The 14,608-nt window shown below is 42.6% G+C and overlaps 1 protein-coding gene across 3 annotated transcripts in view; it reads left to right on the forward strand.

Annotated features, from left to right (window-relative positions):
• The window catches only part of LOC144201563 (unconventional myosin-VIIb-like), a 76,775-nt gene that overhangs the window by 39,684 nt on the left and 22,483 nt on the right, over window positions 1–14,608 (forward strand). For all 3 annotated transcript variants that reach the window (XM_077724295.1, XM_077724296.1, XM_077724297.1), the window contains 8 exons: window positions 220–312; window positions 4,697–4,810; window positions 4,884–5,234; window positions 5,326–5,544; window positions 5,620–5,778; window positions 5,942–6,004; window positions 6,153–6,277; window positions 11,726–11,852. In XM_077724295.1, coding sequence (XP_077580421.1) covers window positions 220–312; window positions 4,697–4,810; window positions 4,884–5,234; window positions 5,326–5,544; window positions 5,620–5,778; window positions 5,942–6,004; window positions 6,153–6,277; window positions 11,726–11,852 — 1,251 coding nt within the window. The remainder of the gene's footprint in view (window positions 1–219; window positions 313–4,696; window positions 4,811–4,883; window positions 5,235–5,325; window positions 5,545–5,619; window positions 5,779–5,941; window positions 6,005–6,152; window positions 6,278–11,725; window positions 11,853–14,608) is intronic.

Genomic DNA, 14,608 nt, shown 5'->3' on the forward strand with positions numbered 1-14,608 from the left:
ATCCCAGAGATAAGAGAGTTCACCACGGAGTCCCCTGACTCTGCTTCCTCATTCACAACATTCCAGTTGAGGTCAGCAGCGCCCCGTCCCCACTATACACTGTTGGTGGTGCACTGCTTCCCCCTTCTGAGACGTCGGATGCTGATGAAATTTTGTTTCTGATCAAGTAAAATTGTCTCACTCATTTCTTCCCACTCTTGCTTGAAATAAATCCTGCAGGGTTTTCACCGTCTTGTGTCAAAGATCCGTGGTCGGAAGCTTCTGTTCCAGTATCAGAGACAGCATGCAGCAGCAGTCACCTTACAGAAACATGTACGTAATAAAAATACATCTAATAATGTTTGGACACAGTACTGTATGGACCAAATGACAGTCTGGTCTATTTCATTTGACATGGACGCATGCTATCTGCAAGACGTGTTATGTATTGTGTTTTGTAAGATTGAGAGCTATTTTTTATGGGTAATTCTTAATTAATTTTCCATACTTAATACAGGGCCCGATTGAGGACTTTCCCAGCCAACTATGGGCAGTATCTGTGGGACAAATTGAATTGGTGGCAAGCCATTTGCTCATTAATTTTCTGTACCGCTTATCCTCATAGGAGTTGTGGGGGTGCTCGAGTCTATTCACGACAACAATGGGCACCAGGCGGAGGACATCAGGGACTGGTGGCCAGCCAAAAACAGGGCCCAACCAGACGGAAAACCATTCATGCTCACTAAGGCAAATTCAGAGTGCTTAACCAGCCTACCAAGCATGTTTTTGGGATGTGGGGGGAAACCAGAGTATCCCGAGAGAACATACAATCTCCACGCAGGATAAAACAGAACCAGATAATCTGCAAAAAGCAGGGATGCAATACTGAGGCCACCAAACCGGATTCCCTCAACGCCATGGCTGCACCTAGATATTCTGTCCATAAAAGTGATGAACAGAATTGGTGACATATGGCAGCCCTGGCTGAGTCCAACCCCTACTGGAAACAGATCCCACTTACTGTCGGCTACGCTGAGCAGACTCTGACATCAGTCATAAAGGGACCCCATACTCCCGGATTAACCCCTCAAAACTATCAGGGCTGCACGGTCGAATGGCTTTCCGAAGTCCACAAAGCACATGACTGGTTGGGCAAACTCCCATGACCCCCCAAGTACCCTGCTGAGGGTCTAAACCTGATCTACTGTTCCACGGCCAGGACGGAAACCACACTTCTCCTCCTGATTCTGAGATTCAACCTCCCTGCGGACACTCCTCTCCAGTACCCCAGAATAGACCCTCCCGGGGAGGCTGAGGAGTGGTATTCCCCGATAACAGTCCCACTACATCCGAGCCTTTAGAAACTCCGGGCGGATCTCATCCACCGAGGAGCTTTTTAACCACCTTGGTGACTTCAATAATAGAGATAAAAGAGTCTGCCCCAGAGTCCCCCGGCTCTGCTTCCTCATGGGAAGGCGTGTCCATGGAATTGAGGAGGTCCTCAAAGTATTCGGCCCACCGATTCACAACATCCCGAGTCGAGGTCAGCAACGCCCCATCCCCACTATACACAGTGTTGACGGTTCACTGCTTCCTCTGTCTGAGACGTCGGATGGTGGAGCAACATTTATTTGACCCCGAAAGTTGTTTTCAAGGGCCTCACCAAACTCCTCCCATGTTTTTGCCTCAGAGACGACCAAGGCCGCATACCGCTTAGCTAACCAGTAACCGTCAGCTGCCTCTGGAGTCCCATGGGCCAAAAGAGCCCGTAGTACTCCTTTTTCAGCCTGACGGCATCCTTTACTGCCAGTGTCCACCAGCGAGTTATGGGGTTTCCGCCACGACAGGCACCGACCACTTTTAGGCCGCAGCTCAGGTCTGCCGTTTTAGGAATAGAAGCGCGGAACATGGTCCACTCGGACTCAATGTCCCCCTCCTCTTGCCGGACATTAGCGAAGCTCTGTTGGAGGTGGTAATTGAAACGCCTTCTGACAGGGCACTCCAATAAGCGTTCCCAGTAGACCCTCACGGAATGTTTGGGTCGCCCGGGCCGCACTGGCATCTCCCCTCTCCATCAGAGCCAACTCACCATCAGGTGGTGATCGGTTGACAGATCAGCCCCTCTCTTTACCCGAGTGTCCAAGACATGCAGCCGGAAGTCAGATGACACGACCACAAAGTCGATCATCGAACTGCGACCTAGGGTGCACATATGGACACCCTTATACTTGAACATAGTGTTCATAATTGTCAAACCACGACGAGTGCAGAAATCCAACAATAGAACACCACTCGCGTTCTGTTCGAGGGGGAGGGTGTTCTTCCTATTCACTCCCCTCCAGGTCTCACTGTCATTGCCCACGTGGGCATTGAAGTCCCCCGGCAGAACTAGGAAGTCCCCCGAAGGGGCACTCTCCAGCACTCCCTCCAAGAACTCAAAAAAGGGTGGGTACTCTGAACTGCTTTTTTGTGGATACGCACAAACAACAGTCAGGAACCAGCCCCTCCGCCCCGAAGACAGAAGGATGCTACCCTCTCGTCTAACGGGGTAAATCCCAACATGGAGGCACCGGGGGCAGCATGTATGCCTACACTCGCTTGGCGCCTCTCATCGTGGCCAACTCCAGAGTGGAAGAGCGTCCAACCGTCCTTGAGAGGAGTGGTACCGGAAACCAAGTTTTGTGTGGAGGTGAGCCCGACTATGTCTAGCTAGCACTCCCAACCAGAGAACTCACATTCCACATCCCAAGAGCCACTTTCTGCAGCTGGGGATCAGACCGCCAAGGATCCCCCGCTTTGGCTCTTGCCCAACTGTCGGCGCACCGGACCTCTTAGCCCCCTCTCACCGGTGGTGAGCCCATGTGAGGGGCAAACAACGTCGCCTCTTCGGGCTGTGCCCCATGGGTGTAGGCCCGGACAACAGGCACTCGCCATTCTGCCCCTTCTCCGGGCCTGGCTCCAGAGTCGTGCCCCGGTATCTGGGTGAGGGAAGACGTCATCCAATTATGTTTTTCATCATAAGAGGGCTTCTGAGTCATGCTTTGTCTGGTCCCTCACATCAGACTGGTTTGCCGTGGGTGACCCTACGTGGGGCACAAGGCCCCAGACAACATAGCTCCAAGGATCATTGGGACACACAAACCCCATCAACACGTTAATCAAAACACTAAATATCATCCTTCCCAGTTCAAATAAATTTGATGACTATCCTCAGTTAAAGGCTATATGCAGGTCTGTTGGGGATGCGGGGGCACGCAGTGGGACAGGAACAGGCTGAATAAACTGGTCAGGAGGGCCAGCTCTGTTCTGGGCTGTCGTTTGGACTCTGTGGAGGAAGTGGCAGAGCGGAGGATGTGACCACGATGATGTGCATCATGGACAGCAACTCCCACCCCTTGCATGAGTCTGTGGAGTCCCTTCGAAGCTCTTTCAACAATAGACTGCTGCACCCTCATTGCAGGAAGGAGCGCTTCCACAGATTCTTCCTCGCATCAGCTGTCAGGCTCTTTAACAAAAAATGGCTGTCAGGACCTACCGTATGCATGCATGTATTTATATATTGACTTACTTATTAACCATCTATTTATGTCTAAAATGCCTTTTCTATTTCTGCATCCTCACCCTCTTGCTACAGTGTTCCCTCGCTACTTCGCGCTTCAGCTATTGCAGACTCAGAGCTTCGCAGATTTTTTTCAGAAAAAAAATAAAAAATTTAAAGATATTAAATTATAAATTACATCATTTTACAAGAGGTGGAAACAAAATATTCAATAAGAATTAGTAATTGCATAAAAAAAGGCCAAAGAAATGGTCAATAACATGGTGAGAGTTCAGGAATCGCATTGATGACGTCATGGCTGTCCTAGGCGCATCTTCACCGCCCAAAAAAACAATGTTCACAACTCCCAATAACATTGTTTCTTACGTGCAAAAAAACTGCAGTACATCCTCCATCCAGACTACTATGATGTTTTTGCTTGGTGGTGCTTTTGTGCACGTGTTACACATTTCTTTAAGCATTTTTGAAGGGGCACGCCTACTTTGCGGAAACGCAGCTATTGCGGGGGGTCCCGGTCCCCATTAACCGCGATAACCGAGGGAACACTACTGTGACAACGAAATTTCTCGAATACGGGATGAATAAAGGTATCCAATCCAATTCAAAATACAAAATAATCCAGCGGTAGAACGATTTGGGAAGTTCCCGATCTGATCACATGATCGGAAATTGGGTATAAGTGTGTGTCATTTTCTGAATGGGGTCAAGAATAATTGGTTATTAAGATCAGATTGGTGGGGCTACAGAGCAACGAAAGAATGTTGTCAAAAGAAACAAAAACACAATTTAAAAAAAACGCACAACACTTTTTAAAGATCTTAATCGAAAAGAAAATGATTGCCTTCAAAAGATATTTTGATGGCAACAAAGTGACAAAATATTCAAAATGGACTTGTATATTGTCAAAAAAATTAAAACACAAGTTTTGTAATGTTTTTCATCAGCAGATCCTCTGTATCAATTGATTCATACACAGGTGCAGAAATATGGGATCGGGACAATTCCAGTCCAAACTAACTCTCTAAGCAATGTTTCTTGTACCTTGTTGATTCTATGCCATTAATATTCAAAGTAGTGCTGTAGGCAAAAGAGCTCTAAGCCTACCTTCTAGTAATGCATTATTATGAATTGATGAGTAATCACTATGAAAATGCTTAGGTGAGGCGTAACCAAGCAAGGAAACGTCAAACAGATGCAGTCACACTGCTGCAAGCGTACACCAGAAGATTCCTTGCAAGAAAATTATTTGAGAGAATGAAGGTTGAGGTACCGGTAAGTGTTAAACCTCTAGATATTTTAAGAGGTTATTTTGTGTTTTCTATACTCCATCTAACACTTGTATCAGGTCTACCCTGACCCCCATACCACTTCAGAGGATCATGAGACTGAAGATGACAATGCCTCAGCACTCATGTTCCCACTAGAAAAAGTTTCCATGCAGTCTGAGCAAACAAATGAAGAATTTGAACCTGTCAGTGTGGTGGATTTGGAGGACAACAAAAGAAATGTCCTTCCAATCACTGCGCTGGATTTGGAAGAAAACAAAAGCAATATCTCTGAGGAGGATTTGGAGAACAATGATGACAATGTCCCACTAAACATTGGAACGGACTTGGAGGACAATGCAAACAATGTACCTCCTATACCTCACTTGAGAGTTACGATGTGCGGAGACCTGGAATCAGATGAAACTGAGGTTTGACCACAGTTTCATTAAAATTGGCAAAATGATATGACAATGATTAAGTAAATATACGGCCTAACATTTGTTTGCTTGAACTGTACAGTATGCAGAGACCGGATCTGAGATAAGTATAAATGCCTCAGACATGACAAATCCAACTCCATCACTTGATGAAGAGGAAGACAACTTTGTAGATTTTACAGAGGAGTTTTCATTCTACAAGTTTAGCCTTCTTCACTTTCAGAGTGAAGTGAGTCATACACACATAAAACACAGACTTAAGAAGCCTCTTCTTCAACACAATGATGAAGGTGATATATTGGTGAGTTGTAAAGTTCTGGATTTATATACTGGGATTTATTTGCTCCATCTGGACATTCCCCATCATGGTTTTCAGGCATCGCTGACTGTATGGTGGATTATACTGCGATTTATGGGGGACCTACCAGAGCCACGATCTCCAGATTCGACCTCTCAGGTCTCAAGTCTCAGCATTTCTCGCCATCTGCCTAATAGGCAGGCAAGGAGGCTGAGCAACCTAGTAGGATTAGACCAGGTAAGTAAAGAAGAATAACAAAGCTAAAAATATTAAAAAAAAAATATTAGTGATAAGTTTAACAACAGTTCTGAGCTTTTCCATCCTAGATGTAAATGCTTATTGGACTCACAAATCCATTACAGATATTAATATGATTTGGTATTGGCACTTCACTGTTTAGAAAATACTGAGGAAGAACAAGAAAAAGCATGGAACCAGAAAAGCCTCTGCAATTCTCGAGGAGGTGGGCCCACATTGCTTCCATATCTTAATGGTGTGTGTGTGTGCGTGTGTGTGTGTGTGTGTGTATGTGTGTGTGTGTATATTTTATTGTTTTGTAATTTTTTTTAACATAAAGTATACTTTGGTAATTCCTTTCCCTCACAAACAAGATGGAGAATTTAACAGAGGATGAAGATGTGTTAATTGGAGAGGGTCCTACATTGGACAGGCCTCTTTCCTCTTTGGAGAAATTACACATCATTGTTGGATACGCTCTTTCCAAACGAGGAATTCGGTGAGTGTGGTATACTGAATAATGATGGATTATCAACATGGTATATGTGCTGAGGGAAATATACTTGGTAATTGAAACAACTGAAATGGCACTTTGAACCAGTAATTCATTGTTTTTGTGGTAGATATGTTCCACGACTGTATGAACAGTGATTTTATGGTTTCTATTTGATATTATTTGTGCTTTTAAATATCTCTTTGTACGATTATTATGACTCCCCTATTACAATACTGTTCACTAATCCTGCACTTAGAAAAACAATTTATGAGAAGTAATTATGCATATAATGTTAAATAAAATAGCGATTATTCTGTACTTTTTTTAGATTTGTATCCAAGGCTACGTTTTTTTGACACTCCACTGTCCATATGGCCAAATTAGCTTCCATATAGATAATATTCTTATTATGAGACATAACAATCCTCTTTGCTGTTTTACCAATACTGATGGAAGTTATCATCCAATTGTTAGCTCCATCCTCCTTGATAAAAACAAGTATAAGATTCATTCACTTCCAAAGGGTGAGCAATGTTATCTAAAGTTTCCCCTTTCTTTTGCTTTTGCGCTTCCTCTACCTCACTCATAGGACCCACACTACTTAAGGTAGACACTGTTGCAGATTACAGTTATGTATAGTGACATCTAGTGGGTCATCACTCTAACATGTTCTCAGTTTGACCCATAATGTTTTATGCTGTCGTTTGTATTGATTTGAATAAAGACACGATCTGAAACACGGTGTCAGAAGTGGCTGGCTAAAAAATTCGAAGCAATGGCAAACAATGCGTTTCCAGCAGAGATGAGGACGGATGTATGGATAATACGTTCACAGACACAGAATGCATCAGCACAGTGAATTCAAAAGGCAAGAAATGGTTTGTGCACCTGAGACTGAACAAGAAAAGACAAGCATGCCAGCAAGACACCGGTGCCACTTGCAACGTCATGAGCAGCAGGACCAAAGAGAAATTGTCACCCGGTACAGCCCTACATCCAAGCTCAACTAGGCTGGGACTTTACTCAGGTGAAACGATGCTATCACAAGGGAGATTCTACACAGAATGCGTCATCAAAGGAGAAAAGCATGAGCTGGTCTTTGAGGTGGTGGAAACACACCAAGAGCCCCTCCTCTCTGAGGCCACATGTGCGCGCCTGGGCCTATTGACATTCACAATACCCGAGGAGTTAAACAAAGGAGAGGGAGGAGAAGGCATGCCCCTCACGAAAGAGCAGCTGCTATACAAGTATGCTGACGTCTTCAATGACCCTGTGGAGTCAGTCCCGGGTGAAATACACTTTGAGCTCAATCCAAATATATCCCCAGTACGGAGTGCACCTCGGAATGTTCCTGTAGCATTAAGGGAGAGGGTCAAGGACGAACTAGACAGACACATCAGAGCAGGCAATATCACACCAGTGAGCGAACCTACAGCATGGATAAGTAATATGGTAACAGTTGCAAAACCGGAAAAGATAGGACTGTGTATCGACCCTAAATCCTTAAACTGAGCACTGCTGAGGTCTCACTATCACATGCCAATGCTTGAAGATGTACTGTACAAGCTACCCAAGGCTAAAATATTTACATTGGTCGATGCCCGCAACGCTTTCCTACAGTGGAGACTTTATGAGGAAAGCAGTCGCTTGGCAACGTTTTGGACGCTGTGGGGCCGCATGAGACTGCTCAAGCTGTCATTCGGTGTTTCGGTAGCACCGGAGAGCTACCAACGCAAACAGCACGAACTTCTAGCGGGCCTAGCTGGCATTGAACCAGACGACAGACGACATCCTGGTTGTTGGGTGTGGAGACACAGAGGCAGACACTGTACGAGACCACGACAACAACCTGCATGCGCTCATGGAGCTGTGCAGAGCCGTGAAGTTGAGACTAAGTGAGCGAAAGCTGCAATTCAAACTTCAGTCGGTTCACTTCCAATGGCACATACTGTCGTCAGACGGACTTGAAATAGACCCAGAGAAAACACAGGCTGTGGTGGAGATGCCGACTCCACAGATGTAAAGGCTGTGCAATGCTTCATTGGGTTTGTGACCTGTCTCGCCAAATTGCTCCCAAAACTCTCTGATGTGTGTCAACCACTCCGCAGACTCTTGGATAAAGATACAGAATGGCACTGGCTGGCCAAACATGACGACGCAGTAAATGAGATAAAGCGGCTGGTCTCCAACACATCTGTTTCTCCGATACTGTGACGTCACAAAACCTGTCACCAACCAGAGTGATGCCAGCATGAGTGGGCTTGGATGCTGCTTGTGAATAAAATTTAAAAAAATTAAAATTTATTCAGATGTGCTTTAAATCCATACAGACTCATTCATCACTACAGAGACAAACAGTACTTTTATTTCCCTTCTGATCTCTTCCTTCATCACTTCAGCAATAGCAGTGATCAGGTTGTTTTGTATTTTCACGACATATAACTAAACGTTTTGTTAGTCGACAGGTGATAATTTAAATCCACATTTCTCTCAGCAATGAGAGAAAGAAGTTCCACATAATTTCCTTTGTCTGGAGATGCAGCGCTTTCATCGTGTCCCTGAAATGAAAGTTTACACAGTCTATCAAACTTTTTTCCTAATTTTTCCTACCTTTTCATTGTGGCGCTCCGTTTCCCTACGCACTTGCTCGCTGAACTGTAAGTTGACTCGGATTTCCCCAAAAGAGAGGACCGTTGATTGTAAGTCTCCGGCAGTGTTTTGGTGTCTAGTTGCTTCTTTAATTAAACAAGTCAAATTTGCTAACCCAGTGTTGCTCCAAACACCATGTCGATCGGTGGTAAATAAAAAGCCCTCCCAGGAATACATTTTGCAGTGTTCCTCAGAGCCCCTGAGCCAGGGGTAGCGCTAGCAGTTAGCGAACTGAAAGTGGCGGACAAACCCTTTTCCCGGTTGTAACTGCCTTGCTAGCTTCGGAGTTGACCTTCCTTTGCTAATGATGTCCATTTTTTCTGGAAAAGCCAGTCTGTATAATGGCTTTGTCAGCAAATCTGCAACCAAATTCATTTGTTTCCCTCCGTCGGCCATTGTGGGTGGAGTTTGCGATCTCTGGCTGGCTCACTCTGGCTTTGACCTGCCTACTCTATCACAAGCCAATCACAGCTGGTGAAAGTGATGACGTATCCCTACGCTTGAGAGAAGGCAATGATGTATCCCTACACCTGAGAGAAGGCAATGATGTATCCCTATGCCTGAGAGATGGCAATGGCATATCCCTACGCCTGCGAGAAGGCCTTCGTGTCGTCAAATCAAATTTTGATTGGTTAAAGCAACAGTTTTATCGACGCTTGTTTTATGCAGCAGAGCCAGTAGAAATCATTGTGAAGGCATTGAGGCAGATTTCTGACCCTGGCAACAAATAATGGTTGAAATGTGATTGGTTAAATGCTTCAATATCAAAACACACATCTGGAAGCAGTGCAACTAAGGGGAAAGCAATGAAAAGAAGCTGACAGACAATTGGGAATTATTTAATAAGTATTCATGGGAAAAATATAATTAACATCAGTCTATGATTCAGATATTTCTTAGGCCAGCAGAGAAGGCCCTGACGGCACACCACTGCTGTATTGTCATGCTTTAAGATGTGTGCACTTGCATCAGTCACGCCCGCCTTTTCACTGTATAGCGCGTACCGAGACAGTCAAGCTGTCAGCGTCATACAACATCTACAGAATCTTGAATTTAGTGCATACAAAAGGCTGATCACACCCGGTCCACTTTGGGGAAAATTATATACTTCACAGTGTGCCCTATGTGAGTAAATATGGGCCGCGTTGTCTTTGTACGGTTTATTATCACTCAATATGGGAAATTGGAATCATTAATAAGGGGAGCAACTGGCTGAGATTGACAGGTGTCTATTATTGTTCCTCCTGTGTGTACTTTTCATATATAGTTGGTGGATCCAAGCCGCTATGTGGTTAATTTCCGATAGTCGAACCGCAAATGGGGCAAGGTATTTGATAGGTTCACCAATAGGTATTCCCAAATTCACCTTTCAACAGAAGAGGCATCTGACTCAAAACCGGTGTCTTGCCAGAGAGAATCGATCCTTACTCGTCCTAGATTATTTTAATGAATTGAATCCTCTCCTGCCCATTTATTTTCATAAGAGTTAACAACAAGCAAGCATCTATTCAAAACAATTGAAGGTCAGAAATCAAATCAATTGCTGGTCCTTTCGGAGGCCAAGCGGTATCGCCAACTGGTGCGGAGTCCACAGCAACGCACTTGTAACTGAACAAACAAATTTAAATTGACTTGGATTAATATATACAGACACACTCAAACATACGTTTAATATAACTTTACACAAAACTGAATTCTAATTCTGTTTTAATTTTTTTTTACCTTTGTTTGCTATCGATGGTCTGTTTGCTGTTGTATTCCCTTCAAAATATTGCAAAAATTATGCACGTCTTCACAATAGGATAACACACGCCCACTTCATAATGAGAAGTAGTCTTGAATGAGCTATCGCGGGAGCTAACAGGCTACGGAAGGAAAAAACAGGAAATGCAACAGCTCAGCCTACCCACGTATTGATTGTGGGTAATGAAGTTTTATTCTGAGAAAGGGTGCCATTGGAGTTGTGTGCACGAGTACACTTCATTACCCAGAAAGCCCTCTTTTTGGCGTTTTCTGGTACATAGGTAGGAAAAACTGTGAAGAAATCGTTCAATGCTCGTAGATATCTGTTATACACGAAAGAGGTGGGACCAAAAATACAGTGCGCTACAATGATAAACAGCCTCTCATGTCATGGCCCCCTGGCTTTCTCGCATCTCAAAATTTTCCTCGTGTCTTGAGCATCTCGTAGGTAGAGCTGCTCGTATGTAGAGGTACCACTGTACTTTTATTTAACTCGCCCATTACAATACTGCTCACTGTTCCTGCGCAAATAAAGATTGTACTGTACTTTGCTGTGAACCTATTCATATGACTCACAGCGCTTCAATAGAGAAAGTAATATGCGACGTAACAACCCTCTTTGCTGTTTTATTAAAAGGGATGAAAGACATCTTCCCAATGTTAGCCTTGTCCTTATTCACATAGAAAATGGTATATTCATTCACTCCCAAGAGGTGAGCGATGGCACTGTAAGATACACCCCTTTGTTGCATTTACTCCTGCTCTTCCTGACTAGAAGGAGCCACCCTAGCGAAGGTAGAGATTGCACCTTTGTGGCATGTGAAAGAACTCAATTGTGACTTGCCTTTTTCCCCAACTTATTGTTTGTCATTGTTCCTTTATTATAAAACCTTCATAAATATTTGGCGGATTCCAAACTGGAATGTTGCAAATACATGACCGTTGTTCCACAAAGTGGGGAGCTTTGAACATATATACCATATTTTTCAGATCAGACAGAGATCAATCCAAGAAATTAGTCTTTCTTTTAGTATTCAGTTTTATTTTGTTTTCCTACAGAGATGAGATTTACTGTCAAATCTGTAAGCAGCTGTTGAACAATAAAAAACAGACAAGCTGTATGCAAGGTTGGGCCCTACTCTCCATCTGTCTGGGGATCTTCCCCCCAACAGACCTGTTCCTCAAGGTTAGTCCCTGACACTTTATTTCTTCAAATTGTAATTTGTGTGAAAAGGCAAAAATATTAAGGGTAAAGACAGATTTACATTGCCGAACTAAGTGCCATGATTTAATTTATGTATCTATAATTTTAAAATGTGTCAAATTTTCTAGCACATTTACAAGAAAGGAGATTCCAAGTTGTAGAGACCTTATCCTTTGAGTTTACTTTTAAATTTCCACACATTGACACATTTTTGCCACTCGGCAGCAAAACTTAATTGTGCTTCTTCAAACATTGCTGTGGAAATCTATCCTAGTCCACAAATGTATCTTGAGGCAGAGCACTGTGATGGTATTTTTTAGTACTTCTGGCATTTGCTGCAATACAGTCATCTCTAGAATTTTGTGGATAATGTAGACCAGATATGGCTGCGATAATCGAAAACCACAAAGTAGGATCACCCCTATTATTACTTCCATACTAAATATTTTCTCGCTTATACAAAAATACCAGTACACTAGTACAATTATCAAGAAGTCAATTTATTAAATATTAAATATAAGAATATAAAACGACCAACACATTAATATCTAAATATAATTTATATCTATAAATTATAAATACTTTAAATACTGTACTCACTGTTCTCAGTGAAAAAAGTTCTTCTTCATTGATATCAATCCGAAAAATGGTTAATTGGAGTTTTAGTCCTCCTGCACACTCCAGACCTTGAAGGGCAGCCCCCTTTCAGTGAGGTGCAGAGTCAAGTTCTTGATTAAATAGTCTAAGAACCAGTCCTATGTGAAGGCTTTTTTGATCCATGCCTTCTGTTACTCATCCAGCAGACAGGCAGCAAAGCTTTGTTCTTGTTTTTTTAGAGCATGAGGAGTTCAATGAGGACAGTCGAACTTGTTGATTAAGGTTCGTTTCACCATGAAGCCAGTAGCATTCACACACAATGATGGTCCACACTTTCAGTTCATCTTTTAATCTTATGCATCTCTGGAGGGCATCCTCTTCCAAAAAAAAGCCAGTCTCTTCCATGTTAAAAATTTGCTCTGGAAGATTACAAGAATAATTCTCTTGAATTATGTGAGACAACTCTTTCTCGATATAGCATTTTGCTTCCTCTTGGTCTGCCCAGGAGGCTTCCCCATTATTGCAAGCAAGAGCTGATTTGAAAAGTTTAAGAGGTATGGTCTCTACCTTTTGAGTGAGTGAACCTCCCGTTGGTTTATTGCAAGCAAGGGGTGGTTTGAAAAGTTTAGAACAGCGGTCTCAAACCGGTCCTCAAAGGGCTGCAGTGGGTGCAGGTTTTCATTCCAACTCAAGAAGAATACCTTTTGCAAGTGCAATCAGTTAATTAGAGTCAGGTGCTACTTATTTTAAAGACACCTGATTGGTTAAAATGTCGGCACTGGATCGGTTGGAACAAAAACAAGGACCCACTGCGGCCCTATGTGGAACCAGTTTGAGACCACTGGTTTAGAAATAGGTATGGACCATACCTATGGTCAGCATGAATTTTGAAATTTGTACAAATCTTTTTCTAATACTTAATATTAAAAACGCGACATACTCAAGACGTGAATACTAAAACCGCAAAGTGGGGAAGGATCACAGCATTGCACTATTGTACATTCCTTTATGATTCCAGTATGTCGTAAACACCCAAACACTGCCTATCCATATGTGGAAAAAATACAACATTAGAGATGCGTCAATCACAACGTTTTCATTTATCCCTGAATATAGAAAAAAGTAACTTAATGATCTATCTCGCGATTGTTTTCATTATCAAAAGCAAGCACTTTTAACATTCCAATAGTTCTTGTTTTAGTTGAATATGACCTGTGAAACTGGTTTGTTTTAACTGACCATGGAATAGTTTTCACAAGAAAGTTACAAAATTAATATAAATTCTTTCCAAATGACAAAATTATAATTTTTGCAATAAGCTTCCATATTTTCTGACTGAATTCACTCTCAAATAATCAGTAATGAGCCTATCTAACGGCTGAAAAGTGATTACCATATAGCAACTACGTATGTGAAATTTGATTCCTAATCACACGAATGTAACAGTGCAGTAGACATTATCATTGTAAATATGTTGGAGTTTAAAAAGTATGAAACACATCAACAAATGCACTTAACCTTTTATTTAAATTGAGTGCCCCAAATATCCACACCCAATTGCTAGTGAGCTAAAGTAGTTAACAGACTTTAAACGTAATCAGTGAACAGGTTATATTTTAGTGTGTTCGACCAATCCATCACCCCCCAAAATATATGAAAGTGGAAACCTTTAATATAGATATTGGACATACAACTTTGTAAATCTCATTCACAATATGAAGGCGAATGTGAGCTAGATAAATTGAATCAATACCCAAAGCAGAAATATCGAAGTCCAATTCAAGTCTTCCATACATTTGTGGTCAAAAGTTTACATACACTTGTGAAGAACATAATTTCATGGCTCTCTTGAGTTTCCAGTTATTTCTACAACTCTGATTTTTCTCTGATACAGTGATTGGAACAGATACATCTTTGTCACAAGAAACATTAACGAAGTTTGGTTCTCTTGTGACTGTATTATGGGTTAACAGAAAAAGTGATCAAATCTGCTGGGTCAAAAATCCACATACAGCAACATGAATTAGCAATTTTGGTGACTTAGAGAGTTGTGTCAGTGAAATTGGCTTCATAACATGGCCTCTTAACTTCTTGTGAGTGATTATGAGTGACTATAGCTGGTGACTTCTCTGAGGCCATTT

The sequence above is a fragment of the Stigmatopora nigra genome, chromosome 9, assembly GCF_051989575.1.
Source record: "Stigmatopora nigra isolate UIUO_SnigA chromosome 9, RoL_Snig_1.1, whole genome shotgun sequence".
In the NCBI taxonomy this organism is placed as follows: Eukaryota; Metazoa; Chordata; class Actinopteri; order Syngnathiformes; family Syngnathidae; genus Stigmatopora; species Stigmatopora nigra.